Consider the following 27594-nt stretch of genomic DNA (forward strand, 5'->3'; position numbering starts at 1 on the left):
CTCGACTCAACTTTGCCTGTTTCTTCTTTTTATCTGCTTTTTTTTCCCTGTCTCGCTTGGGAGTCAAAGACGGGCAAACGGGTTTCACCGTTCACGACAGTGGGGCAATTGTTAGGTATTGTATCATATGATTCGGGACGTCATGAGAGGAAGGAAATCACTGGGTGGCCGCTATTCGGGAATGATGTCAAGTCCCCGATTTGTTTTTGTTCATGGCGGACAGAGACCCAGGCGTCGGCGGTTTGGTATTCCAGGTAGGCGAGGCAGTTTGTTCCCTACCTGGGTACGAATGGAGCGGTAACAATGAGCTGTTCTAACGTGCGTTTCGTGATGTGCTAGCGTGGTTTCGTGACTGGTAGCACTCGTATAGTTGAGCCTCGCTCTTGGACTTTGGCACGGACGACCGCTCTTGATTGAATTAAGTAAAAAGCAAGAAGGCAAGAGTGATGGCGTTCCGGGGCGAGAGAGCCGAGACTTGGGCGCGGATGCAGGCAAGCTCGAGGAGATGCGGGACTGCGGCTACGGGTAATTCAACAGAACACTCTTTCCCGCTCTCCAAATAATAATAAAAAAAAAAAAAAAAAAACTGTGCAGCAGACGTGGACGAAGCAAAGCACGACGGTTCAGGGTGAGGCGAACGGCAGTATATGGATCATGAAATTCTCCTGCACATGCATACATCCACAAAGAGGGCAAGTCCAAGGGGACGATGCTAAAGAGGTATGACATTTGGTCGATGCTAGGTTGCACACATATATAACATGTTACTTACAAATACGCAACGACAAGAGCACTCTCCCCGGACTGAACGAGGAAGAGAATTTACCTCACTCAGGGGCCTAAACGACACGACGTACAAGAGGAATAAGGAAAACGAGAAACGACACCGGTCGCTAAAGCGTTCCATCTATTTGTCAAAATGGAGCAAATTTCTCTGTGTCTGCAACCCCGCGCAAAACGCTCAACGCCCGATAACGCCAAGAATCTTATTTTCCACACAACCCCCCCCCCCTTTTTTTTTCCTCTCCGGCCTTGGAGTCCGGTATTCCAGTTTGAAAAACCAACGGTCGCTCCCCTGCCCGAATCAGGCATGGCAGTTAAGTATATACGAAGTCATTTCTTAAAAGTAGTAGCATAGGATAAAAGACAGTGAGTAGCAAGGAGCCCCTCGCGAATTTGCGTAGCGCCTCTATTTTGTCGTGGTGCCATGGCTGTGGCAAGTACAGCAAGTGTATTATTGTGCTGCTATGAGGTGCGACTCACGGCTGGTCATGGCCAACCGATACCGCTGATAAATGGCGCCAAGGTGAGGAGGAAGAGAGCGATGGTGATAATGAATGAACAGGGCAGGGCCCGCCTAGGATTGGAACTGCGACTTCTGGAAGCTCTCGACGGTGACGTCACCGACCTTGGTGGACGGCATGACGGGCCCCGGTGCAGGGGCGGCGGGTTTGGCGGGAGCGGCGGCAGCCTCCGGCAGGGCGCCCGGCGCGCTAACGGTGCTGGTCAGCGAGCTGGTGCGGCTGGTCTCGCTCGCGGGGGCGGCCTTGATGGCGGCGATGGGGGCTCCCGGCTTGCGCAGGACCTCGAGGAAGGTCGAGGGCAGGTATCCGATGCGGCCGTCGCGGGCGCGGCACTTCCACCACTCGCTGGGGTTGCCGAGCGGGTCGCTCTTGCTCAGCACGGCCACGAGATCGCCCTTGCGGACTTCGAGGTCGACGCCCTGGACGACGGCCTGGCCCTGGGTGGCGGGCGAGAAGTCGTACAGGACGCGGCAGAACTCGAGCTTGGACGGGTCGAGGGTCTGCTGGGAGGCCACGAGCTGCCGCCGGCGCTCCTCCTCCTCTGCGTTGGCGGCCAGCGAGCGGATGACCTTGCTCATGACATACGGCAGGCCGAAGGCGGCGAGCATGAAGAAGAAAAGGGGCTTGCGGCTAGGCCTGGGCGGGCCGCCCTCGCCGGCGGGGCCGCGGCGGCCTTCGAAGCGGGCGAACGAGGCCGGGGTGAGGGCTTTCGCATCCGCCGGCGGGGGTCTACCCGTCAGCTTGGCGATCAAGGTCCGGATCCAGCGCATGAGGGTGAAGATGCCCAGTACGGAGCCGAGGGTGTCGCGCAGGTTACCGAACTGCTCGGCGACGGAAACCATTGCTATTTGAGGGGGAAAAAAAATTAGAAGCCAGGGGACTTTGGTACACGATCGACCGGGTAGGAGAGGGGTGGGTGATTAGCTTACCAAAGAAGCTTGAATGGGTAGCCATGTATGTGCTCTCTAACATCTGGGCAAACCCGCTAAAGGCACCCACGATGCCCTCGAGCATCTGGAAGGTGGCTTGAGTGCTCATGTTGAAGCGCTGGGTGAGGCTGTCGGGATTGTTGGGGTCCCCGGACATGGCCCCGGGCATTCCTCCGTACATGCCTCCGCCGTACATGCCGCCGTAGCCGCCGTACATTCCAGCCCCGTACATGCTATTCCCGTACATGCCGGCGCCGTATCTGGAGTAGGGCGTGGCGTATGGCGACGAGTATGCCGAGGTGTATGGAGTTGTCCCGTAGGGTCTGCTGTAGGTCGCCGCGTTCTGGTTCACCGAGGCAGTCAGGCTTGCGGGCCGAGCGGGAATGGCGGGTGATGTGGTAGAGGATGTTGATGTGGTTGTGCTGGCGGTTGCCGGTGTTGAAGATGTGGATGGCGCTGCTGCTTCACCGGGACAGATTAGCGATATTGTTTGGCGATGCCCGACCGACACACAGAGGAAAGGAATGCATACCAGAAGTCGCGGGCGCCGCGCCCGGTCTCTCCCAAGGTTTTGGTGGCGAAGCCATATTTCGCGCGTGAGCTCGCTCGCGTGCGTTTGCTTTTGTTTGTGCAGTGGGCGTTGTGTGGCAGCGATTTTTGAGAAATCGGTGGTCACCAGCGATGACGGCGGAGAATCGTTTCCAGGGTGGCGACGCGAGGAAGCGGGCCGAGGGTCGGGTATGTGCGCGGGTACTTGATCGGTACTGTCAGGGCTCTTGGCGGGAAGCACGCGCCCGCAACAACCAGAATGTGCGCTGAAAACGGCCCGCGAAGGTTGACGAGGCTCGATTTCGGGCTCTTTTCTCTGCTTCCTCGCGATGCGCCGGCGTTCGCAAGAGCCCCTGGCATGTGGTCGAGTTGATAATTGATGGGCAGTGGGCGGCCAAGTGGAGAATAGCCAAGGTTGCGGATGACGGCCGACACTCTTTGAGTGTTGGGGGGGCGAGCTTGTGAACCTCGGTACGAATTACATAACGTTACGCGGTTGCCTCAACTCGCCGAGCCAGTCCACCCCTGCGCAAGAATGTGGAGAGGCCCGGGATTTAGCCGGTCCGGTCTGGGCGGGTATGCACTCCGCACGGATTATGTTACGGATTAGTACACTGTAGGCAGTTGTACGGAGTAAGCCTGCGAGTATGTAACTGCTGCATCATGAAGTGTTTGCAGTATTTATTTACTTGTGGGTGCAAGCTTGCACTCTTATCAAAGACCGAGCCACGCAACACGCATGGGCATTGACAAGCACATCCATTCCAGGTACACTGCGAAGCGACTTAGAAAGGAAGAAGAAGAAGAAGAAGAAGAAGAAGGAAAAGAAAAAGAAACAGAGGAAATAAAAACACCAAGATGGAGTTGGTCGATGGGGTGGATTTTAGCTATCTTCTTTACTTGCGGATATTCCAACTCTAGAAGTTATTCTCGCTCCAACGGCCGATACGTTCCGAGGATTCACTAAAGATCAGAGCTCATCATGAAAATCGCCAGAATCGTCTCGACCAGCGCGTTCGGTTCCGGTGCCGTCGTATAGTTTACTGGTGATGGAGGAGGCAGCCTCGGACAGTTTCTCTTTCTGCTGCGCAAAGTCATCGGCCGCCGAGCTGGCCACCGAGCTGGCCACCGAGCCCAGCCTTGTCGTCGAGCTGGTTCTTGAGGCTGAAGGCGTAACTCTCGAGGCTGTTGCGCGCCTCGATGCGCTCCCGGGCCTCCCTATCCTCGTCTGCGAACTTCTCGGCCTCGGCAATCATCCGAGCGATCTCGTCCTGCGTCAGGCGGCCGCCGTCGCTGCTTATCGTGGTGGTCTCCTTGCTTCGTAGACTTTGATCATAACCGAGGGTTGGTTATCTGGTATGGGCGGTTTGGCTCTGGCCTCTGGCTCAGCCGTTTCGGGCCCCAAGGAACACTCATACCGGCTGTGGTAGAGAAGATTCGGGATCAACGCTGCGCAGAGGTCGGGTCAGTCAGCAAGAACGGCGAAGGGCTGTTTCAGAGCTCAAGAGATGCAAGAAAGACGCGGCAACTGACCGTGGGAGCTGCGTGTGGCGCGGAATCAGTTGTGCCTATCTACCCGTCAGCCTCTACCTCGTCGAACCTAGGCTCTTTGGAGGGCCCGAGTCGGAACACCGGCTTGTCCCCCGGACCGGCGGTGACCTTGAACGGCATGTGCCTGAGGTCTTTCTGGACCCCTGTATCCGAATAGCTTCGCCCTATCAACCGTCTAAACGAGAGGGAAAGAGGCCCGGGGTGGCTCGAAGCGGAGGATCATTTAGCTACGCGAGACGTAATGAGAGAGAGGTCGAAGCTGGGGACATGACTAGTTTCCCCCAAACTCCCTTGTCAACCCCCGGCTTTCTCTCTCGTCTTTCTAGAGCCTCGTCAACCTCGCCCGCCCATCTCCCAGTCCCGGAGAAGGGGCACATGGAACGGGCGGCAACTCAAGCAACAGAAGCTATTAAGAGCACTTGACTGACGTAGATAGACGGCAAAAGAATGCCTTGACCAATCAATCATCCATGTTCCAACCCGTCTCAATTCCGTGCTTTCTCCCTCGATTCAACACTTGGAAAGGAAGTCACATCTATGTCGTGAAGCACAAGGCACGACCATTCGAATAAAAGCCATCTCGTACCCGCCCACCTTTCCCCCCAAATCCCCGAGAAGCTACCTTCAGTAAAAAAAAAAGAAAAGAAAAAAAAAGAAAAAAAGGGCCGGCTCAAAGTGGTGGACGAGTATTACTATTATCCTTCTAATGATGGCGCACATCAGTCATGCTAGCCGCCGGTCTTGTCGTTCCATGAATCGTGTCCCCTATATATACAACAGCATTTTCCTCCTAACAACCAACGCCACAGAAGCAATCATTCTTCGTTTCAACTCTCCTACGCACCCCAACCTCTCTCTCTCTCTCTCTCGCTCGCTCGCGTGGGGTGCGCACCCAGACGCACGCACACACAGCCGAACACCTCTCTTTTGTTCCGTCTACTGCTTGTCCCTCTTCTCCCAGTAGATGTTGGCCGGCTCCAGCGGCCGCGAGAAGAGCGAGGCATAGTCGGTGCCAATGACCTTGTCGCTCCCGTCCACGTTGCGGAACTTGAACATGCGCACCGTCTCGGCGATGATGGTCTGCAGTTGCACATTGGCAAAGTTCTCGCCGATGCAGCGGTGGCGGCCGGCGCCGAAGGGCAGGTACGGCGAGGCTGCACCCTTGCTGACCAGGCCGTAGCCGTAGTCGACCTTCTCCTCCTCCTCCTCGTCCGGGTTGCGCACCATGCTGGGCGCCAGCGGGTGGTCCTTCTCCCACCGGTGCGGCTCCCAGAGGTCCGGCTGCGGGAAGTACTGCTCGTCCGAGGCCGAGACGCCCGGCGCGGCCAGGAGGACGTGGTTGTTGGGGATGACGTACTTGGTGCCCGGCACCGGCATCGGCTGCTTGACGGCCCGCATGATGGAGTGGATCGGCGCGTGCAGGCGGAGCGTCTCCTTGACGATGGCCTGGTTGAGCGGCAGCTTGGCCAGATCGTCGTACGTCAGCGGCGGCAGGTCCGGGCCGAGGTTCTTGATTTGCTCCTGGTAGAGTTCCTCCATGATGTCCGGGCGGGAAGCCAGGCGGAGCATGATCCACGAGCTGGTCGACGACGACGAGTGCTGGCCGGCCATCAGGAGCGCGATCATCATGTGAGCAATCTCGTGGTCCGGCACCCGGACGCCGTTCTTGTACGTCGAGTTCATCAGGTGGTACATGATATCCTGCGCCCCCGTCTCGCCGCGCTCACGGCGAGCCTTGATCGTGTCCATGTAGATCTTGGCCACTGTCCTCTGGGCGTGGTCGCGCCGCTTGTTCCACGGGAGCGGGGCCCAGTGCAGCATGAAGTTGATGGGCGTGAAACCCATGTCGAGGTCGTGGTAGAGGTCGGCCAGCGTCTCGTCGAACTTGTCGCGGATCTCCTTGCCCTGCAGCGCGTGGGAGGCGGTGAAGATGGTGATCTGGGCCATCTTGGGGCAGATGTTGACGATACCAGACTGGCCCTTGAAATCGGGAGACCTCTTGAAGTAGCTCTTGACCTCATCCGAGATGATGGGCACGTAGGAGCGGAATGCCTCCGTCGTCAGGGCGATCTTCATGAACTGCCAGAACGAAAATTGCCAAGTCAGCCGCCCAATTGCCGTCCGATATCCCCCGCCAGGGTTGGTTATCTGGTTTCACCAACCTTCTTTTGCTCCATGAGCTTCGAGTTCGGGCAGTCATAGACAACGTCCTTGCCAAAAACGGGCGTCGTGAGCACCGTGTAGATCTCCTCGGCGCAGACGTCGCGGATCTTGCCGTTCAGGATGAAGTCATTGCCCTTGGGGCCGACGTAGACGGTCGTCTTCTTGCCGAGCAGGATGAAGGTGAAGCAATCACCGTACTAACCAGAAAAAAGAGAAGAATATAAGAGAGTTAGACACCGTAGGCGCGAGGAGCGAGAGGGTTGGGTGGGGGTTGAGAGTGGGGGAAAGTCCTCACCTTCGCCCTGTTCTCCTTGAAGAAGCGCGGCGGGTCCATGCCGTAGGTGATGGTGCTGCCGATGAAGGGGAACCAGTGGAAGACGACGGGGGGCTCATTGGGATTCTTGAAGAGCACCTGGTTGAGCACATTGAGGATGACGGACAGAAGCACGAACCCCCCAACCGCGACACCGATTTGCGACGCCAGCCCGAGGCGCGAGAACCCCTCGGCCAGCGGGCCTCCCAGATCTTGGATGAGACCCATGTTGAGCAGAAAGAGAGGGGGGGAGAGAGGGCGCCGGATCCGAGGCAATTACGAGGGAAAGAGAGCAAGAGACTCTGGATCCAAGAGCCAAAGTGTCCGCAAGTCGACTCGTGGGCAGAAACTCGGCTTCTTGTCGTCCTCGAAGAAGGACTCCGAAGTAGGTTGTGCTGGGTGGGAGGAAAGGTGTGTTTTTGAAGCGGTCTGCGAAGGTCACAGTGTCCCTAACTTTTCTGCCTACCGCCTTATTCCAGGGGAATGGGGGGACCACTGGCGCGACGCGACTGGGTCTCTTGATGATTTCTCCAGTTATTAGCCAATGAGAGGTGATGTTCGTATTCGCATCCGGCCAAGGTACCTTGGTACCTTGGCTCGATCATGCCACAGGCATTCCCAATCGTACGGATTCGTACAACGCAGCCAATTGATTGTATGGCCGGCCTTTTCCGCCTTTGCAGAGAGGCATCCACCGCCAGAGTGCAAGTTTTAGAGCTACAACCATTGGGCTGTGGGAGATTCCCGAATACGATCGCGGAGGGTGCAGTTGGTGGTGGGAAGGCACAAAGTGGGACTCCACATTTCGCACGCTAAGGCAGGTACAGAACACTTTTTCTTCTGGCTACTAAACACCGCACACTAGCGAAAGAGAAGGGCCGTGCGCCCAAGCACTCTGGTGGGAATCCAACGCTTACCAATGCCTCACTGGTTGGTGATCCCTAACCCTTTGGATATTAGCCGTCTATGGACGGATTACCCCCTTACAAAACCGTCTGTACGCGCACTTCTTGCCAAGTCTAATAGGTCGTCACTCAATCTCTGCTGACGGGCTAATAACCGCACAAAACTCGCCGTCCTGCGTATGAGGCATACACAGTATCTTCGAGACACACCCAATGTGTGTTGATTTGACCTTCGAAACTCCCCTTCATGCTGGCTCTATTTATTATCATGTTACCAATTATTATCATGCTACCTCTTGCGGGCGCGAAATTGTCGTAGCAACGCCATCTCTGTCTCTCTCTGACATGCAGCAACCAAATAAACGAACCAGGAAAAAGTGAAGAAAAAGACGCAGTCAAATGCGTATGATGTGGTATCATGCCACCCCAAAGGGGGTAAATATGTCAACGCCCGACACTCCCCAACCCCGCCGCTCTCCCTTTCGCTCAGCTCCAAAACGGACCCGCCCGATGATAAAAACGCCCGACAACGCCCTTTTCTATGTAGAATGCGTGATGAGACCTTCTTCGGAGGATTGTGCTTACTGTGACCCGCGGCCAGGCAGGACGGAGGCTAATTACCTCATCACCACTCCAGCCCCAACCACCCGTACCCGCCATCGATGTTGACCCAGTTGCCCCGCTCTATGGCACTCTCCCACCCCATCATGACGGCCAGTAGCCGGCACCCCACCGCGCTGACCGTGCAGATGACGACGTCGCTCGCCCCGGCCAGCACAGCCAGGTCCATCATGTACGCGCGGCCCACCAGGCTCCTGAGCCGGAGGGTCTCCGCAGATGGAGTGGTGTCGGTAGGGGCGAGGGCGGCAGTGGTGGCGGACGCCGAAGTCGAGCGGGCCGCCGACGAGACTCCCAGGTTCCAAAACATGGCGGCGAAGAAGCCGCCCTCCCAGCCAAACGTCTCGTCAACAAACTTGCGCATGACCGACTTGCGCGTGCTCACTTCCTTGATGGCCTCCTTACTGGCGAGTTTGATGCGCTCCTGCGCGCGGTGGTGGCGGCTTGTGCTCGTGTGCCCCGTCGCTGCCGCCACCAGTTCGGGGCTGTCGTAGACCACGGGGTCATCCGACGCCACCACGACGATGCTTTGCTCCTTGGCGGCTGCCGCGGCGTCCTGGTCATCGGCGCTGCCGCCCAAGAGGCCGCCGCCGGTTTGGTTGAAGTATGACTCGATGATCTGGTGCGCCGTGTCGGTGTATAGGTTGAGCGGCATGTATGAGTGGCGGTACTGCAGTTCGAGCGGGTGCCGGTCTCCGCGCCGGATATGCACGCCTACGGCGAGGCCGTTGCGCTGGCCATTCGACTCGGGCACTAACCTCTTGGCATTCAGCTCGCGGACGCGGGCGTCGACGTAGGCGCCGTCTTCCTCGTTCAACCGAGACAGGGCCTCGTAACCCCGGCGGGCAAGGCTAAACTGCGCCTTCCGCTGGGCTCGGTCGTGCGACTCGGATGGGGGATCGGCATTCTCGGTCAGGCTCCCAAAGAGCACGTCCATGGTCGCGGCGGATGCGACCAGGTGCCGGGCGTGTCGTGGACAAGGAAGTATCTCGTGGCTAGGCGGTGCTGAGCATCCCGGAAGCGGCGGAGGTTGGAAGATGGAGGTGAACTTCCCGTACGCCCACCTAGTGTCGTCGACGAAAAAGGCACGCCCCTCCTTCTCGGCTATCCCGTATGCCATCCAAAGCATCATCAGGGTCTTGCCCAGGCCAGCATCAGTCGATTCAAGCACAAATGTCAGGCTCTTTCTGCACACCGTGTCCCCCGCTGCATCCGGCTCTTGGGAGCTCCCACTGGGTTTCTCCGGCCCCGGAAGGTATCCAGCCTTTTCGGCCTCCTGCACGTCAACAAAGTCATCTGCCGAGTCGGAGCTGAACCCCAACGACAGCTGATGTAGTCCGTGCCCGTGGGATCGCAAGTAGCGCGTCCGTTCCGCCACCTGCTGGCATTTGGAGCACATGTCGGCGTACTGGTTCATCGTCAAGGGAAACTCGGATCCTGGCGGTATGGACACCGTCCACTTTGCCCGCCCCCGATGATCGGTTATGACCATCGGAGTCGGGAAGTCCGGCGCCGTTTGTTGGAAAACCATCCCGGTCTCCGTCTCGGCTTCTTCGACTGGTCTCGCGGCTTCTGTTGGCGCCGTTGCCGGTACTGGCTCACCGAACAGCCATGTGAGAACCTCCAGGGCCACGAAGAAGACCACGACGATGCTCAGCAGTCGGATAGCATAGCGGATGATTCTAAGCGGGCGGACGGTGCCAAATAGTCGTCCGCTCGGCTTCTTTGCCGGGGACGATAGCGAAGGGAGGCCCGGTGACGGGGGTGGGGAAAAAACCAAGTGGTTGAAGTTGAACCGCGATGACGTTGAGGAAAGCGGGCCCCGGTCATGTTGATACGATGCTGCTCGGCGAAGGTTGATACGTGGCGGAGCAACGACGACTTTGGTGTGGGAATTGGTGCTGAGGTCAAGCGTCGGCGGCATGCTGAACGACTGGTGATACCGATGTTTACGGCATGCGAGAAGCCTTCGAGAAACCGAACAGAAAAGAAGAGACCGCGATGAGGGGAAAGGAACGGCTGAGCGAGGCTCACAGAAGCGTTTAGAGTTTTTGGCGACTCGTCGATGTCGTCGAAATTACCCCTGTGATCGCGCGGTGGAGGGAGCGGCAGGTTGTTTTTGGCGATTAGAGTGATTGTAAAACGGCGGCGGGCATGCGATATGATCGAATGGGGACTGGTCCGGGTAATATTGAGAGAGAGAGAGAGAGAGACGCTCAAGCCTTATGTCGACGCCATGCTCCGGCCGCCGATACCGATGGCCGCTTACCGCAGTCCGAGGTCTCGGCTCAAGACCACAAGGATGGTGAAGCAGGCGACGAAACCCTTCTAGTTCGAGTCGCGCGATGCTACCACCAGACCGCGACAGCTTCTTATACGGCAAAACGCCGATCAGGGAGCGGTGAAGCCGAGGAGCGGAATCCAAGGGCCGGGAGGGAGATCTGCACGCAGGACAATTTTCCTCTCCAGGGACTGACGAGGTAGTTTAGTTAGCCGGCGGCCCACGGGCTGGGTACATGCACTCCACGCTGCGTGTTGTATATGCACACTGCCAGTAGGTCCCAGTTATGTTGTGGAGGTTGCGGCCTTGTCTGTATGCATGTATGCACAATGTAAGCGGCCGGGGGTCGTACAGGGCAAACTGGCGATGACGTGAATGGCGCGAGGGGTTGGTTCCAAGCCTCGAGAGAATCATTTCCACTCTGGCAGGACAGCTTGTGCCCAAATATGCAGTAGGCTCTGTCAATCACCTTGAAGAGACAGGCCCGCGAAGGGAAGAAAGAAGAGGGATGAATGGCCGAGGGTCGGAGGGACGAGAGAGAATTGAGGGCATACCTCGGGCTATGCGTGCCGCACCATAGCTGCTGGACGACCCTCTGTCATGCAAAGTAACGAGAGGCTGACAATAGCGGTTGTTTGCTAACTAAAGGGGGAGGATGAAAATTGCGGGCCCTTTCACTCTCAACATCTCACGGCACGAAAAGAGAGCCGGGCCACATAGGAGGTGTGCAACCCCGGGTCGCGATGATTTTTACACCCACAAGCGCGCAGATAGGGTCCAGGAATCCAATAAAAACGCCAAGGCCCGGTCAAGTGATGAGCCCTCGGCGGCGGGAAGGCAAGAAAAGGAAGGCCCATGGTCGATGCCGATGGAAGGAACTGCAGAGGTGAATGGGAAAGATCGCCGGAGCCTGGTCGGAGTGTCGATCAAATGCGACTCTCACTCCTCAGGGGTCTTGGAGCAGGGACGGCGGGGCTTGCCCATGGCCACCACTGCCCATTCATTCCCTTTCCCATCCGAACCGTTGGCGAGGGGTGACGAGGGAAGAAAGGTGGCAGATCGGGGCATCTTTTCCCGTTTGATAATGTTAAACGGCCACGAATTGCTCAAACGCATGGTTGAGGTGAAGTTGGCAGGCGCCGCCCACACGTTTGCGATTGCCCGGTTTTTGTCGCGTCGGCTGTTCAGCTACCGGGAAAAACCCATCCAGCTCAAGACGGATACCCGGTCATTCTCCTGAGAGAATAACGTGGCACGAGATGGATTTTTTTTTCTCCGTGGAATAACTACACACTGTGGAACACTAACTACTCTGTAGCAATCTGCTCGGATTGTATATTCCGTAGTACGGATACACTACGCGGTACTCCGTAGAAACCCTCTCCTGCACAGGAGACCCGATTTCGCCGAGACGTGGGCATCAAAGAAGGCAAGAGCGCGGGACAGCAGACAATCTCATTTCTCACCCATGTCGATTCTGAAACGCCTAACTGTGGGTTTAGGGGTCCTGGGGCGACCCAATCAGGAAAGCCGGGAGCTGCCGGTTTATCCAGCAGGCTGGTGACATCCCGCATGGCTTGCATTTGTTGCATTCCAGTCGGAATTCCCATCTCCCCTTGGCCATTCGACCCCACACAAAACCGGCGCTGCGGAGTTATCCGTACATGCACGTGTCCAGAGTACTGTACCGATCACGGAAGCCATGGTGTCCTGTATGTAAGTAAGGTATGTATGGATGTACTGTACGGTACAAGCACGGATTACACGACCCTACGTGCCAAGACGGGCAACTTGGCAATGTGTTTGGAAAAGTGGCACGAACTCCGCACAAGTAGGAGGTAGAGTATATTACCTTACGCCTCTGTTTGTCCACTCGCGCTTTGCATGTTACACCCGTACTCCACCGCTTAGTGGCCACTTTGCAAGAGAAACCAGTTCCAATTACAGTCGCAATCGCCGAATCTGGCTGGCTTCTAGCAACCTAATTAGGTGTAGCAGCCAGAACCGTGGTCCTTCCTGACGATGCATCGAGCGCGGCACGGTCCGTGCATTACGACACTCGAGCGTGCCTTCCGAGAAGCGTTCCTCGTCTGTGCTTCTCGAAGAAAAAGCCTGCCCAAGATGGCCACTGCCTATCTGGTGATCTTCATTGTTGAAATAGGCGAGGGCTTTGGTACCTCGAGACTTACTGCTCCCGAGTGAATTCCCAACCGTTGTCTTCGGCATATCCTCACCCGCAAGTGACGGCTGAGGAAGAGCACTTCGACGACTTTAAAAGGCCGAACTATATACGCTCCTAGTAACTTGGTGAGGGTTGATAAAGCACTATATGTACCTTACATGTATGTACATTGTACGTACACTATCTCAGAGTCCTTGCCTAATGCTAGGTAGGGAAGCCGGGGTTCGGGTCTACTTCTACGGCGTAGCTTGTTCGTTCGCGACTTTCAGTCGGTATTCTTTTGGCTAGCGGTGCAGGAGGTGATATGCTGACGGATTCAAGGATCATCAGCATGTGACACTGAACTTGAAGACTATCGTCGAAACCAGAGCCGACAATATCATGATGGAGCTTGTAGGTATCTGGACCGGCGGCTGGATGGTTCAGCCTGTTCTTCCTTCCATTTTTCTACCCTCTACCTCCTGCCTCTTGCCTTGGCCGAGCTGGACTCTTGCAGGTCAGTGCTGACAATGGTTTTCTGGGCAGATCGGTGACCCGTTCAAGGCTGCTCCGTAAAACACATGATTTATAGCTAAGATTCCATAACCAGGAAGTAATCCGTACCTAACTCACGCTCCCCTGGCGGACATGGCACGAATGGTGGCTCACCGGCCCTGGATCTTCTCCGCCAGTGTGTTTGCGGCTCTCGGTTTTTCATCGAGGACGGTGAGTCCTCCATATCTCCATCCCTTTTTCTTTCCCTAACAGTTGCGCGTCATGTCTTAGGATAGCGGAGATTTAGATCCCATATAACAATAACCTCGAATCGTCCGAGGACGAGGCTCGAGGTGAAGAGGGGAAGAACAAGGCGATGTTTCTAGAGTTCCTGAGAGGCATGCTGCAGTGGCGTCCCGAGCACTGGAAGACAGCAAAGGAGCTTTCCGACGACCCGTGGCTCAGTAGCTGGCTGGCAACCCACCATTGCTACCGAGTGATCCGCGTACCTCGATAACCTGCTCTTGCCAGCCGGAAAGCATAACAGAACTAAAGGTCAAAAATAAGGTTTCTGAGGCGTCAGAACGTAGAGCGCTACCGCTCCCGGCTCACTCCTGCCTCCGCGCGCCCGCACCCCCCCCCCCCCCCCCCAAAAAAAAAAAAAAAAAAAACCAATCTCCTCGAGCAATGTCTTCTTCAACACCTCCATCTCCCCAAACAAGGCGGGAGCGGGCCTGCGCTGTGCGTTGCTGATCTCAAAGCTGGCACGGCGCTCTGACCACATCGGCCCGCCGCCGCTATGCAGCGTCCATACCGTACGGAGAGGTATGTGACAATCTGGAGACTTCACTAAGATGCGATGGCAATGCAAGATGATTTTTGTATGCAAGATTCCGACCCGCGATCGCTCCGGGTACCCGGGTACCCACTGGAAGAGCAAAATATCATCAGATGGCACCAGCATATTCCCGAAACAACAAACCAGTCATAACGGCCGTCGTCCCTCTCTCTGCTCTATGTACTCTGCGATTGGTAGCAGTTACCTTTGATATGCCCTCAGTGCTCGGCCGTCACTAGACTTGGCCTCCGTAGCACACAGCGTAGTGATCGTGTTAGCGGTCGCGTGTGTCTGGTGAGACCTCCCCTGATCCAGACAGGGCACGCAGACAGGACGAGTCTCCATCCGAGGAGAAAGAATCAGGTAGTCTCACAACGCGTGAAACTCCATCATTACTAGCTTGCACGAACGTTCCGTCCCTTTCCTTCCAGGGATCTTCCCCTCCCGCTGACTCGGCCGTCTTCATGCTTTCTCGCGCGCCGCCGATTCTCCCGTTCCGATGCACAACAACACCCTGAGCTCCCAAGGAAAGCAAAACAAAACGCTATGGGGCAATGCAAACGCCCAGATCCCGGCCGAGAACAAGCAAGACAAGGCGGGACTCACATCGTCCCCGTAGCCCCGAGGTGGCCCGCCCATTGGCTGACAAGTTGCTAAAATATGTTAACAGTCTTGGGGCTCTCACGGGAGGGAACTTGGTTCGTGCTGACCACCGTTGGACTTGGTACCCCTCCAATAGCAGCAGAGCGGCCCGTTTGCTATTGACTCGTGCGGTCATGAGTACGGCAAATTCCCTACGGGGGTCGGTATTGCACAAAAAAATCAGGTAAAATGCCGAAGGCCTCGTCCACCTTCGCTCCTCTTCCCTTGTCTCACAATCATGTCTCTTAACTCGTTAACTCGTAGCGGGCGAGCGCGAACCAAGACAACCCCTCCACCAGCACCAGAGACAAGCGCGCAACACATCACGAACACCGACATCACAATGACGACACTCGGATCAAGATTCCATGAATCCATTTTCTTCCTTGCTTTGCTTGCTTGATCACTCGTCGGATTCAACCAACCCAAGCCGCCCATCTTGCTTCGTCCACTTCATGATGGGGTCGTTCCGTTCCCTCGCCCGCCACTTGCCTGCTCCCTCTTTTCTAAACACATTACTGATGATAGTACAAAAGTTACACTGCCTGCCCAACAGAACCCCCCCCAGCTCCATAAAATGAGGCAGGCAAAACAAGCGCCACGGTTCCCAAGACCTTTTCCGGCACAAAGAAACAAACCCAAGATAGGGTTGGTGAAAGAAGAATGAGAAAGAACAGAACGAACCTAGAAAAAAAAAAGGTCACAATCAAGGAGAGAAAGGAGAAATGACGGATCAGAAAGGAAGAAAGAAAAGGAGAAAAGTCGGGTATAATAAAAGAGAAAATGCCGATCAATCAACGAATCGGCCTAACCAACAAAATGAACAAAGTAGGTAAGTAGAACCACCATATTCCACCAAACGCCAACGTGACGAATCGGATGGGTACCTTTGACCTCGAGAAAGAAATCGAGATAATATGACCGGCCGGCCCGTCGCGGTACTCAATTCGGGGGAAATCCCAGCGGCCAGGTCGGAGGCCGAAGAGTCAAAAAGGCAAAACCAAAGCAAAACCAAAGCAAACAGGAACAGCCCGGTCCCTTTCCTCATACTTCCAACGCGAGCGACTTCTGCGGCTCAGACGCCGCGAACGACGACCTCTGCCTTGAAAGGAGCTGCAGCTGGATCGGCGGCCGAGAGACGGGAGCCGCCTGCGGAGACGGGGGCGGCGGGCCCGAGGGAGGCAGCGAAGGAGGCGGCCCGAACGAGGTCGACGGCGACAACGCCACCTTTCCGCTGTCACCACTGCTACCGCTGCCGCTCCGCCCGGCGATGGCCGGCGGCTTATCGAGCGGCGACGAGGCGACAGCAGGGGCGATCCGGACACTCCCCCGCGCGCCGCGGATGAGGTGGCCGCTCTCGACGCGATCCTGAATCATCTCGTCGAGCATCCTGCTCATCTCGTCGACGCTCTTGGTGCGCTTGCGGAGATGGGACACTTGACGGAGGAGGGAGGGTGGCGCGGCCGGGGGGCTGCCGATGGGTGCTGGCCCCGGGTTGCTGTCGAGGATCTGCGAGGTGCGGACTTCGGAACGCGACTCGACCCGCGACTCGACGCGGTCGGCGTTATCGCGGCATCGCGCGGCGCTCCGCAGGGCGGCGAGCATTCGGTCCTTGTCGTCGAGCCGGGCGCGAAGCTCAGCGATTTCGGCGTCCTTTTCTTTGATGAGCGCCGCCACGCTGTGGTCCTCGCCGACCATGATGCCCTTGCTCGACAAGCCGATCGAGGCACGCGACGAGCTCGCGCGCCGGGCCTGAAGGAGCCGTTTCTCTAGTGTCTGGATGTATCGGTTCTTGTCGGCGAGATCTGCCTGGAGCGCACGGTTCTGCGATGCGAGCGATGCCATCCCGTCCCCGTACTCGCCCATGCTGTCTTCGTCGTCCAAGGCGGGTGGTTCCGGGCCGCCAGATGAGCGATGGCTTGCCGATTTCCGGCCGATCGTGGAGGCGCTGGAGGTCATGGACTCGGTCCTTTCGAGCCCCAACTTGGTCCCATTCGACGTGGCCATCGACGACCGGATCGACCCTTGCGAGTAGCGGTGATGGATGCCGAGGGCGCTGTAAGACCCGCTCGCGTTGACCCCGATCGACTTGGAACTGAGGATGAGCCTGTTGAGGTGGTCTATCCTCTCCTTCAGAGCCGTGCGGGCCAGTTGCATCTCCAACATCTGCTCCTCGTGGCGTAGCTCCGCTTCTCTCTCACGAGCCCGCTCCTCCTCCGCATCGCGCGCCCTCTCCTCATCAAGTTCCTTCTTGCTGTTGGCCTTTGCCTGGTTTTCCAGCTCCTTCCTCAGCTCCATGATTTCCATGCGGTACCGCTCGAGCAGGACCCGGGCATTCCCATCACCACCGACGCCCAGAGCCTCCTCGGCGCGCTTGGCATGGCTGACGATGCTGTTTTTGGCTCGAGAAGCAAACTTGAGTGTGTTGAGGGTCTCGTTGATATTCGTGGCCGACGCGGCGGGGCCCACGCCCGAACCTATGGAAATGGTGCAGAGGATGCTGACGAGCGAATTTCCTGACAGGGCTCCTTGCAGCAACCGGGTGAGCTTGCTGTCACGATAGGGCAAGTGTTTGGCATCCTTGTCGCCCCCTTTGCCTTCCTTCTGCTCGGAGAGCTTTGCGATCACCGTGCCGAGGGTGAGCAAGCTCTTGTTGATATGTGAGCCTTCCTGCCGACGTTCCTTTGACTCGGCGGCCTTCTCAGACCCAGCCAAGTCAATCAGACTCAGTGTCGATACGCGAACACCGCCGGGCAAGAGGCCCTGCCGTTTGTTGTCCCCAGAGGTGGGAATCCGTTCCCTGCTTTCTACGACGATCTGCACGACCGCGTGACTTCGGGAGCTCCTGGCGTTGAACTGTGTGCTTGCGGTGCGGCGAGCCTGGTCCCCGCGGGCAATGACACGGAGGAGCTGCGTCGGGCTCTGGACGATTTCCTCTTTCAACGGCGTCGCATAGACCCCCCGCTTGCTATCCTCCCGAAGCTTGATCTCCTCTTGCTGTGCACCGGGATTATTGCCGGTGGGCATACTCAGCAAATCGTGGATCTTCTCGTTGTAGATCTCCAAGTAGCTGACTCGGAGCAAGAACTCCCTGGACGGCGTCTCGCGGATGTACGAGAAGATATCGGTGATCGCGAGAGGGATCACACCCGGTGAGGATGCAGTGCCCTGCATCGAAAATGTTTTACCCGTGCCGGTCATTCCATAGGCAAAGACGGTCCCGTGATAACCCTCCATGACCCTTCGTACCAAGCGCTTCGCGATGTTGTCGTAGACTCTGTAGTTGTCATCGTGCGTTGCAAAGACGTTATCTGCGACGATGGGGTTAGCGGAGCTCAAGGGAGCTGCTTCTCGAGATCCGTACCGTAGTAGTAGTCTCCCCCTTCTTTCCCTCTGTACGCAATCAATGACTTCCTCCCGTCGATCACCCAGTCCGGATTCGGCGGGTTGTCTTGGCCGCTGAGATCCGGTCGCACCCTGACACTGACGATGACGTTCCCCTTGCCGTCTGCTTTTGACGCACGCTTTCCGCTCACGGCAGAATCCGATTTTGGCGGTGCTGTGTCGTTGACGTCGTCATACTGGGTTGCCGAGGTGGAGTAGGAATCCTGGGCGGAGGAGCTGCGGCTTTGCGGCGGAGAGGCCACGCTGGTAAGGCCATCTGAATTCCTGGTGGAAGCTTGTCGGGATATTGACTTTCCCTCGCCGGTGCCGTTGAGGAAGCTAGGGGTCGCACTGGATAGCTGGGGGGTCGACGTCGTGGGCGTTCGCGATTTTCGCGAAGGTGCGCTGGTAGACAGTGGGCTGGGTGGCAGGCTGGATATCCGACTGTCTCCTCGCGGTGGCTGGGGGAATGAGTTGATGCTGACTGTTTTCCTTATCGTCTTCCCTGCTGAGTTAACGCCCGATGCCGACCTGGGCTGAGGAAGGGACCCGGCCGGGTTGGGCGAGACAGGAGGAAGGAGACCTGTTGACGGGGCTCGAAGACCGGATGATTTGGGGGTCGTGGGCGTAGACTTGCTTGAAGGAGCCGCCAGGTTTCCGGTGTTTTTCCTCGTCTTGTTCACGGGCAGAGCCGGGAGCGCTATCGTGGGCGGGCCATTTGACGGCCTCGACGGCCTCGGCAGAGCGGTGGACATTTCTATATAACCCGATTTCGACAGTCCTCTGGCCTTGTTGGGAAGGGCGACACGAGGGCTTCCGACGGATGGCAGTTGCGCTACAACAAAGGTTTCGGTTCGGCGGGGTCCGTCAACATCGCATTTGTGCCGAGGATGGAATCGACCCGTGACTTGTCTTCCAGCGATTCAAGTCGGGACCGGTCCGCCCGGATATACGGGTTTCGGAGAGCGAAACGAAGCGATAAATATCGGCGACGAATCAAAAACCAAGACATACGGCGCACCGGCCGTGCCAGAATTCTTTGAAACTTCTCCTCGTTTCCGTTGTTCGACTGGGCGAGTGTGTGAGGCAAATACTGCCTCTGGTTCTTGGGTTGCTCCACGTCGATGCCTAACCCCGAGTTGTTTGGGAGAGAGCAGGTGGTGCAACCCGATAGAGTGGAGGTGGTCGGTCCGTTACTAAAAGGTAAGCAACCAGCGTGGTGTGCAGACAGCAGACAGCAAGAAAGCAACTGCTGCTGCAGGCTCACCCCGCTCGTAGTATGGTGTGACGATGATGAGCTGCAATATGATGCCGCCCGCAGATGTCGGAAGATGCGCTGTTGCAAGACGTTCGAACTGGGGGCGCAACCCAGGTGTGGAGGCGGTCAGAGTGCTATGCTAAAACGAGTGGGGGTTGGTGAACACGCTCCGGTTTTGTTCGCGTCCTTCCCTGTGGGGGACCCGAAAATGACGGAGACTTGAGGCTTGATATAGTGCCCAACTGAGGACCGAGGAGTGCCCAGGTGAAGGGCAAAGTTGAGCCACAGGCAAGGAAAGGAATGCGTGAAAAGATGGGACGAGGTTCGCGTGGAGAGAAGATGAACGGGTGCTCGAGCCAGCGCAAGGTCCGGCCCTGGCGCTTGAGATCTTAGACAAGCGGCCGCAGGGACCGAGCTTAATCTGCACTTGGTAGTTAACTACCGGAGTTAGTTGTTCGTAGAAGCGATTGAATGGCCGAGTTGCAAGACGCTGTTCTTGTCGTCGCGGCAGCCGTCGGAGAGCTCGCTAGGCTGGTGGTTCCTGGGAGGGCAAAAGAGCGACTGGCAAACCCGATGATGGGAGGTGTATTCCCGAGAGGCGAGAGGCGAGAGTCGAGTACGAAAGTACCTCGAGAAATGAGCGTCGTTCGCCGCTGGAGGGAAATGCTCCAGGCGATCAGTTTGTCTTTCGTTATCCGTAGTCTCTTTTTACTCAGAGTAGTTATGCTCCGGTCGCGAAACGAATGTGAATGCCGCGCGCGGTTTGTCGCTATCACCTCGTCGTGAATGCCCTCTCACCACCCAGTGGTTGCTAAGAGACGACGGGAGGCTACGCAGTAACGAAGGGGAAGACCGAGTGAGCAGATCTTTTCCTTTTTCCAGTCTCCCAGTCTCCTAGGGTCTCCTAGTCTCTTGAGCAGCCCCTTGTTTTCCTCGTCCAAAAAATTCCCCTGACCGTACACTAGGCATTCTGGCACGATCCAACCGAGCCGGGTAATTGGCCCCGGTTTTCTTGAGGAGCAATTTCGAGGGAACCACCATCGGGTCCCTGCGGACCCCTGCAGCGCAACCCCAGGCGGATTAGGCCGTTTCTGGACCGAGCGTGTGGTTGGAGAGGTGCGGATGAACCAGGGGCATCTGACAGGCACAACAGAAAAAAGAAAAATCGTCCATGATTCGACAATTATTCCGTAGGAACCAAACAGAGTGAGTATTATTTATGCTCTCGCACCCGTCTCGCTCTGATGTACTCAGAGATTGACAGAACATATTTAGTCGATGGCTCTTTACCAGGGCCACAGCCAGAATCTAAAGAAATGAATTCATGGCCATCCGGTTCTCGCGGCAATGGTTCGGCGAGGATGCCTGCCACCCGTACTGAAGTTGCCGGCCCTGCAGGACCGGGGGGTTTGCAACTCGACACCAACCAGGCCCGCAGACAGCGCCGAGGATCAACTCTGCGCGCCCCGTCACATCACACCCCATGAGTCGCATTGATTCCAACATCACATTGGCCGGCATACCAGATCAACTTGTGCATGGGTAGGATAGCTGCCCACGCTACTCCGTGCCCTATCAGGGACTTGTGGAAGCGTGGGGTTTTGCCGTTGGTAACTACCCGACTGCGTACGTCTACAATAACTAAGTTAGTTGGAAAGGGAAAGAACTCATTCTCAGTGTCGCGTCCCTGCAAAACGCGGGCCAGCTCCTCGCACGTCGGGCCTCTTGCGCCCCTCAACCAAGAGGAGGGGTCACCCGGGTCCTGTGGAGGACCCTTGTGATTACTCTGTAGCGGAAGACCTCAAAGATCACTCCACAAGATCGGTCCTTGGCGATGCCGGCCTGAAGCCGGCCCTCAAGATTCAGGGGAGCCACACGCTGCTGGGGAAATGGACCGGAAAGCGGCCCAAGTTCCTCCGCTTCGAGAAACAACATCCAGCAAACCGGCCAAAGGCTAAAATCGGAGGACCGCAAATACGGAGAAGTTAAGAGGGGCGTCGCTCAGAGAGAGAGAGAGAGAGAGAGAGAGAGAGAGAGAGAGAAAAGCAAGGGTTGAAATAAGAGACAAACAAAAAACAAAACATTCAGCTATGGAACAAAAAAAAAATAAAGGAAATCCGTAGACATCCGCAGCATCGTTGGCGCTTACAACGGATGACCGTGCGTTTTCGACAGGCGTGGGAGCTCCCCACTGCTTGATGCAAGGCGACCGCTGCTGCAGCGTTGCTTCCAGTTCCGTCACGCATACTGCGTACCTTGGTTACGCAGCAGTTGAGAATCTAAATGTAACCCAGCGATCACGAAGACAATGGTAACCAGAAAAAAATTCCATATGCCATTCTTGTATTCCGTACATCCGTACATACGTTGCTGCGCATCCGTCGAGTCATCTTGAAATGGAGGCGAACCACGTACACATACTCGCACCGTTTCAGGCCGCCCATTTGCAGATGCCAGCACTTCGACAGCGGGGCTCTCGGCATGAAAACGGTTTCTATAACTATTTCGTTCTCTTGTTTTCCGGTTTCAATTTTAGCCGTCAACCGCCCGCCAAAGGCGTAGTTAGAGATCGGAAATAAAAAAAAAAAGAAAAAGAAAAAGAAACCCAGAGCCTCGGGCCTGGTTTGGCCAGGACAGGCTCTCAGACATCGGCCACCCGCCGAAACAGTTAACTTGGCCCCGCAGTTTAACCATCGATTAACGTGGGTGTGCTGCGGAGATCAGCGGCGAACGGAGGAGAACGTCAACGGCTATCCTCCTATGTAATCCGGATCCCCCCCTTACATGCTTGGACGTACAGGCGGCAAGTACGTCTACGCCAAGAAAATACGGATTACTTTAACTATATGACAAGTTCATTAAGACACATTCACTACAGAGTAGTGTATGGTCGGGCTGATATAGGGAGGCTTATGGGGCAGACCCGGACTATCTTAACCACAATGCCCACACACTATGCGGTGTAACAGGTTTCAGAGTTACCCGAGTCAAGCTGCCCATTTTCCGCCCGAATCAAAGCCGGTGTCTGGTTTCCCGCGAGTCGCGCGCTGTTTCAGCCGCGATCTTGCGGCCCGATGGTGATTCCCATGAGAACGAGAGTGTTGTGTTCGCTAAGATCCTAGAGAAGTTGATAGGATCAACTCTCACAGAAACCAGAGTTTCTACTGAGAACGATCATGATCGGCCAATCATTCGAGCAGCGAGAGAGAAGATCAGCCGAACTATCAGTATGTTGGTACATTCCGATACCATAAGTTACACACATTTCTGTGGTGCTCATTCGTTATGTAGAAAAAAGGATGGTTGCTTCTGCTGCGTTCATCCCCACCCTTCCTGAATAGCCACTGGCGGTTGAGAGTAAAGCCTTCGAAGACAGGCCATGCATCGTGTCTGGAGAGTTATCTATAGCCTGGTGAAGATGATAGTCCCCGAAAGCTGTGATAGAGCCTTCCTGCGTGTTTGATGTAAACCATGGCAATCGTCATGGGAACAGCCATTTGCTGGACCCCTGTTTCAGGGCACAAAGCTGCCACCATCCCTCCCTGAAACTTTTGATGCGGCAGCGGATCGCATAGACTCCGGGCACATATTCATCTTGAGAATTCCCCGGGCACCAACGCATTACCGTCGGCCGGGTGGGAGGAGAACCAAACGCTGCGCCCAGGAGTTTTGGTTGTGAGGAGAGGGGGGCGGGGCTTGGTTTGAGTTGCATACTAGTTCAGACAACTGAAGCCTCAGCATGGCTACTAAGGCGAGCTGAATGAGCGCTCCTCTCACCGGAAGGCCCGGGAAGCTGCCCTCTGACGTCTGGAGTAGATGGCTGGTCGGCGCCAGGAACGCTCAGGGTCCCCGGGCTAGGTGTGCCACCACTCGAGCCGCCTCTCGAGGAAACTCAAGTCTGCTTGTTGTACCGCTCGGCAACGTGATATTCACCCTGAGCTGTTCAAACCAGACGCACGCCGCGGCCGACGGACTGCGTTTCGAAGACCTCGACCACGCCGGCACCGACGGCCTCGCGCAGCACCCAGTCGAACGCCAAGCCGTGAAACTCCTTCCACTTCTTGGTCCGGCCCGGCATGACACCCGCAAACTCGCCCCTCGACTTCTTGGCCTGGGCGATGTCGCTGTCGCCCACGACGCCGCCGTCCCACTTCTCGCGCAGGTCCGACTCGGACATCTCCCGGTACGGCGTCTTCCTCAGCAGGTCCGCCAGGTGCTCCAGCGCGGCCGACGCCAGCTTGAGGAACACCCCGCTCCCGGGTACCGCGACGCTGAACTCGCTGCCCGCCGGCTCCTCGGCCGCCGGCCCCAAGCTCCTCGCCCCGGTGCCGCCAGCCGCATGCAGCACCCCTTCCCCGCCGACCGCGGCAGCCGACCCAGCGGCCGCCCGCGCCACCGTCTCGAGGCTGACCGTGTTGTACCTCGCCTCCGGCCTCGCCCGTAGCGCGGCCCCGCCCGTGGCAGAACCGCCACCGCAGGCCCCGTGACCGTTCACCGCCGTCAGAAACCCGGCCTTGACCAGCGCGTCCACCTCCCTCCTCCCGAGCCCGCCCTCCTCCTCGACCAGCCTCTCCCGCCCGGGGTTCAGCCCCAGCCAGGCGAGGAACCGCTCGCCGACGCGGTCCTCGCGGAGGGCCGCGCACCGGCCGACGAGCGCCTCCAGCTCGGCGGCCCGCACGAACAGCTCGGAGCCGGCGGCACCGCCGGCCAGGGTCGGGATGCGCACGCGCCGGCCCTCGCCGCGGCGCACCGTAGCGGCGATCGCGCGCTCCGCCGCCGCCGGTGAGGAGGAGGAGGAGGAAGAGGAGCAAGATAGCAGCGCCTGGAGCAGGTGGGGTACCGAGACGACGCGGGGCACGGCGGCACGGAACTGTAGGACGGCGGCGATCCGTGCCGAGCCGAGTCCCTTGCCGGTGCCGTTCCCGGGAAGCGGGGAGAACATGGTGGCGAGGATGTGCTCGTGGATCTCGATTGGGTTTGGCGCCGACGCCGACGCCGACGCCGTTCCTCCAGAGGTCGGGAGAGATGGTAATGGGACGGGAAGGGAAGCGGGGCCGAGATTGGGCAGTCTTTGGTGGTATCGGTCACTTGAATCGTCTCTGGGCTGAACAGCCTTGTTGGAACTGGTCCTGGTGGCGCCGGTGCCAGGTTTTGTCCGGGCCAACGAGGCCGTCCATGTCGGGGTTGCAGACGATGAAGAGCGCTTCGTTGCAGACGAGGATGAGCGCTTCTTGACGCGGGGAATGCCGAGGACGGAGTGGAGGGTCATGATGGCGGTAGGAGGTTCACCGTGTTGTTATTTTTGGCAGTTGGAACGCCGGCGAAATGATTTCACAGGCGAGGCTCTCCGCGGCGGGTATTCAATAGAGAGACATTGTCTTGCACCGCCCTCCATCAGTGGCAGGGCGCGGCACGGCCAGCGGGGCGCTGTTCGATCTGATTTATGCAGGTACCAATAACTAAGCGGGCGTTACACGGCCATAACTTCCGGGATGTCATTCTGAAAAAACTTGCCACGGGTTGCCAAACGTGGAAGGAGAGAGTAAGATGTGTACGGAGTATTCCGTACTCCATACTGTACGGGAACTTCCACGGTATGTGCTCATGTGCGTATGTATGTACAACCCTAACCCTTTCACATGTTGACAGCGCTGCTGGCTTCGAGACAACAACAAGAGAGGACCTTATTGATCTCTAGATCAGCGCTGGAAAAACCGTACGGCCCCATGCATCGGCTCTACTTGCAGCTCACTAATCAGTAAACATGTTATATGAACACTAGTCGCACTCTAGTTGTCAAAAGACTTCCTTCGACCAACAACTTTTTCCTTCCCAATGTTCGCTCGAAGCAAAAAAAAAAAAAAAAAAAAAAAAAAAAAAAAAAAAAAAAAAACCACCCAGGTCATGCTTTTTTTCCACGCACTATCCAGCCATAGTTAGCGTATAACTCGTAATAACCGACATGCGCTCGCTCGTCAGCTTGAGCGAGATCCGCAGCAGTTCCTGTGCAACATCCGGCTCCTCCTTTTGCAGCCGCGCCCAGCTCTCCCGGTCCATTACCCACACAACCGCCTCCCTCTCGACGACGCACGTCGCCGTGCGATTCGTCTCGGAGAAGAAAGGTAACTCCCCGCACGTGGTCCCCGCTACGATGCTCTCAAACAACCACCCCTGCGGCAGATCGTATTCGGCCCTCAGGATTCCAGACTCGATGAGGTAGAAGGCCTCGGCGCGCTCGCCGCGGCGGAAGAGGACCGTGCCGGTCGCATAATGGGCGCGCTTGAAGTAGCGCACCGCCCGAAACCAAAAGTCTTCGTTCTTGTCGCTTACGTCGCGGAAGATCTGCAGCATCAGCCGGAGCGGCTCCTTGAAGCTCTGCCAGCGCGTCGGTCTTTTCGCTTTAACCTGCCCGAGCGAGTTGCGGGCGGCCTCGCGGAGATGGTCGCGCCGCGGGGACGAGCCTAGCATGACGGCCGATGATGCGAGGGCGCATGGCTGGTTCGGCACGTCGAGGTTCGCCGTCGAAGTCGTGAGCGTGCTGTCCGAGTCTTCTTGGTTGACGAAGAGGGTTTTGAGAAGTTCGTTCTCGCAGTACTCGAGCGCCGAGTTCAGTTCGGGGAGGAGCTTGACCTCGACACCGTCTTCGCCGAGCCCGACAGCCCTCAGGTTACGGCCTAGGCCGTGCTCCGGGTCCACGCCGCTGATAACGAGTTCGATACCCTTGCTATCTAGCAGGCGGCTGATGGTGTTAAAGACCTCGGCGGCGGAGTAATCGACACCAGTCACCAGCCAAAGGTCCAATACCAAGAACCTGATGGGGCATCTCTTGAACTCTTCGTCGGAAATGAGGGCGCGAATCCTATCCTCCACGCCGACAATGGTGCCGAAGAATAGGTAGCCCGAAAGCTTGATGATGTTGATCTGGCGGCCGACCTGCCGCAGGTAGTGTTGTTGAGTCGGGTTCCTTCTCACCGTTGACCCAACAATGTCGCCCGAGTAGCTCGCTCTGACGGCGGACACCCTTGATGTCTGGAACGTTAGGGACATGAACGCGAGTAGGATTCCCACGCCGATGCCGACCACGAAGTCATAAGTTCCCATGACTAAAACAATCACCAGGACGGTAAAATATTCGACCGGCTTTAGCTTCTTCCTCGGTTGCCACACGGCCTCGAGAAGAAGCTCAAAACCAAGGTCAAAGATGAGCACGCCGACCATCATGACGGGGATGTAGCCGATCAGCGAGGGGCCGATTAGCATGACCAAGAAGGTGAACAATGCTAGCTCGAACCCGGCCAGGCGGGTGTTACCACCGGAGCGCATGAAGAATAGACTGTTGGAATAGACGAGGTAGTTCTGGATGCTACCTGCCGCGCCAGAGAGAAAGTTCGAGTACCCGTGCAGCTTGAGCTCGTGGTCGAGGTTGGCATGATCCTCGCCCGTGTTCAGAGCTAAGGCCGGGACATTGATAGGAACGTGGAGCACGCCAAAGAAGGTCAAGGCGAACATTGCCGGGATGCACTGTGCAATAGCCCCCCAGTGGACCAGGTTCAGTTCTGCACTACTCGTTAGCTATGGGCCGGTTTGGACGCGCAAATGTGGGGAGAATTTACTGTATAGCGTGTAGAAATACCACCAAGGTTCCCCTGCGGGCGGGCCTTCGAATATCCAGCCGGCGTCCCGGAGGGTGTCCGGATTCAGCAGGTTCAGAGCACCGGTCACCGCGTAGAAGACCGCGGGTATCATGAGAATGTAGAGCGGGAGGAAAAATTTGGACGTGATCCTGGACTGCCCGTAGAATAAGATCACGGCCAGGGTAAGGGGGGTGATCCACAGGGGAACGGTGTCGGGCTGCATGAGCCGTTTGAGTGTGTCCAGGTTATAGCTGAACTTCCCGTCCATCCTCGCTGTTACTTCAAATCCCGTAGCAATCAGGAACCACCCAACTCCTCCGATGCAGCCGATCAGGATGTGCCGAGGGATGAAGCCGACGAGGTAGCCAAACTTGAACTTCCCCATCAGGTAAAACACAGCGCCAGTAAGCATCGAGCTTAGCGCGTATGATGTAATAGTCGTTGCAATAACAGCGTCTGGATTCTCTTGCCCGACTATCTCGGTGATGGTGCCAGCCATGTTGTGAAAAAAGGGCACGACTTCGATCTGCCTGATGTGAGACGATGCCGGGTGTATGCAAGGGGGGAGG

General features: G+C 57.1%; 7 protein-coding genes across 7 annotated transcripts in view; all 7 read right to left on the reverse strand.

Moving 5' to 3' along the window:
* Positions 1-1357: 1357 nt before the first annotated feature.
* Positions 1358-2820, reverse strand: P884DRAFT_296954 (Peroxin 13, N-terminal region-domain-containing protein; the record flags this gene model as incomplete). The annotated part of the gene is made up of 3 exons (XM_069444460.1): positions 1358-2148; positions 2234-2692; positions 2766-2820. The coding sequence occupies 3 exons, from the start codon at positions 2818-2820 to the stop codon at positions 1358-1360; spliced, it is 1305 nt and encodes a 434-aa protein (XP_069300444.1).
* Positions 2821-3876: 1056 nt separating this feature from the next.
* On the reverse strand, positions 3877-4453 carry P884DRAFT_267047 (uncharacterized protein; the record flags this gene model as incomplete). The annotated part of the gene is made up of 2 exons (XM_069442075.1): positions 3877-4108; positions 4359-4453. The coding sequence occupies 2 exons, from the start codon at positions 4451-4453 to the stop codon at positions 3877-3879; spliced, it is 327 nt and encodes a 108-aa protein (XP_069300445.1).
* Positions 4454-4798: 345 nt separating this feature from the next.
* On the reverse strand, positions 4799-7330 carry P884DRAFT_217294 (eburicol 14a-demethylase). The gene is made up of 3 exons (XM_069439345.1): positions 6792-7330; positions 6496-6693; positions 4799-6412 (listed from the first exon to the last, which is right to left on the reverse strand). The coding sequence occupies exons 1-3, from the start codon at positions 7035-7037 to the stop codon at positions 5270-5272; spliced, it is 1587 nt and encodes a 528-aa protein (XP_069300446.1). The 5' UTR covers positions 7038-7330; the 3' UTR covers positions 4799-5269.
* A 1009-nt stretch (positions 7331-8339) lies between these two features.
* On the reverse strand, positions 8340-10256 carry P884DRAFT_192294 (uncharacterized protein; the record flags this gene model as incomplete). Its single annotated transcript, XM_069437665.1, has 1 exon — positions 8340-10256. One exon carries the CDS (start codon positions 10254-10256, stop codon positions 8340-8342), a length of 1917 nt encoding a protein of 638 aa, XP_069300447.1.
* A 5537-nt stretch (positions 10257-15793) lies between these two features.
* P884DRAFT_296958 (kinesin motor domain-containing protein) lies at positions 15794-18888 on the reverse strand (the record flags this gene model as incomplete). Its single annotated transcript, XM_069444461.1, has 2 exons — positions 15794-18060; positions 18114-18888. The coding sequence occupies 2 exons, from the start codon at positions 18886-18888 to the stop codon at positions 15794-15796; spliced, it is 3042 nt and encodes a 1013-aa protein (XP_069300448.1).
* Positions 18889-23334: 4446 nt separating this feature from the next.
* P884DRAFT_275047 (serine-threonine protein kinase 19-domain-containing protein) lies at positions 23335-24660 on the reverse strand (the record flags this gene model as incomplete). The annotated part of the gene is made up of 1 exon (XM_069442798.1): positions 23335-24660. The coding sequence occupies one exon, from the start codon at positions 24658-24660 to the stop codon at positions 23335-23337; it is 1326 nt and encodes a 441-aa protein (XP_069300449.1).
* Positions 24661-25287: 627 nt separating this feature from the next.
* P884DRAFT_217305 (sulfate transporter family-domain-containing protein) overlaps positions 25288-27594 on the reverse strand; it is a 3833-nt gene continuing 1526 nt past the window's right edge. Inside the window, exons 4-5 of the mRNA XM_069439346.1 lie at positions 27005-27551; positions 25288-26947 (exon numbers count right to left, since the gene is read on the reverse strand). Coding sequence (XP_069300450.1) covers positions 25314-26947; positions 27005-27551 — 2181 coding nt within the window. The 3' untranslated portion in view covers positions 25288-25313. The remainder of the gene's footprint in view (positions 26948-27004; positions 27552-27594) is intronic.

The sequence above is a fragment of the Thermothelomyces heterothallicus genome (assembly GCF_042370625.1).
Source record: "Thermothelomyces heterothallicus CBS 202.75 unplaced genomic scaffold P884_scaffold_3, whole genome shotgun sequence".
Taxonomy (NCBI): Eukaryota; Fungi; Ascomycota; class Sordariomycetes; order Sordariales; family Chaetomiaceae; genus Thermothelomyces; species Thermothelomyces heterothallicus.

Bases quoted from the DNA above. Each gene is read 5' to 3' on its own strand.
- P884DRAFT_217294 (XM_069439345.1), bottom strand. From the start codon at position 7,037: ATGGGTCTCATCCAAGATCTGGGAGGCCCGCTGGCCGAGGGGTTCTCG. The intron at 6,694-6,791 runs GTGAGGACTTTC...TTTTCTGGTTAG, and splicing joins TCAAGGAGAACAGGGCGAAG to TACGGTGATTGCTTCACCTT. The intron at 6,413-6,495 runs GTTGGTGAAACC...TCGTTCTGGCAG, and splicing joins AGCTCATGGAGCAAAAGAAG to TTCATGAAGATCGCCCTGAC.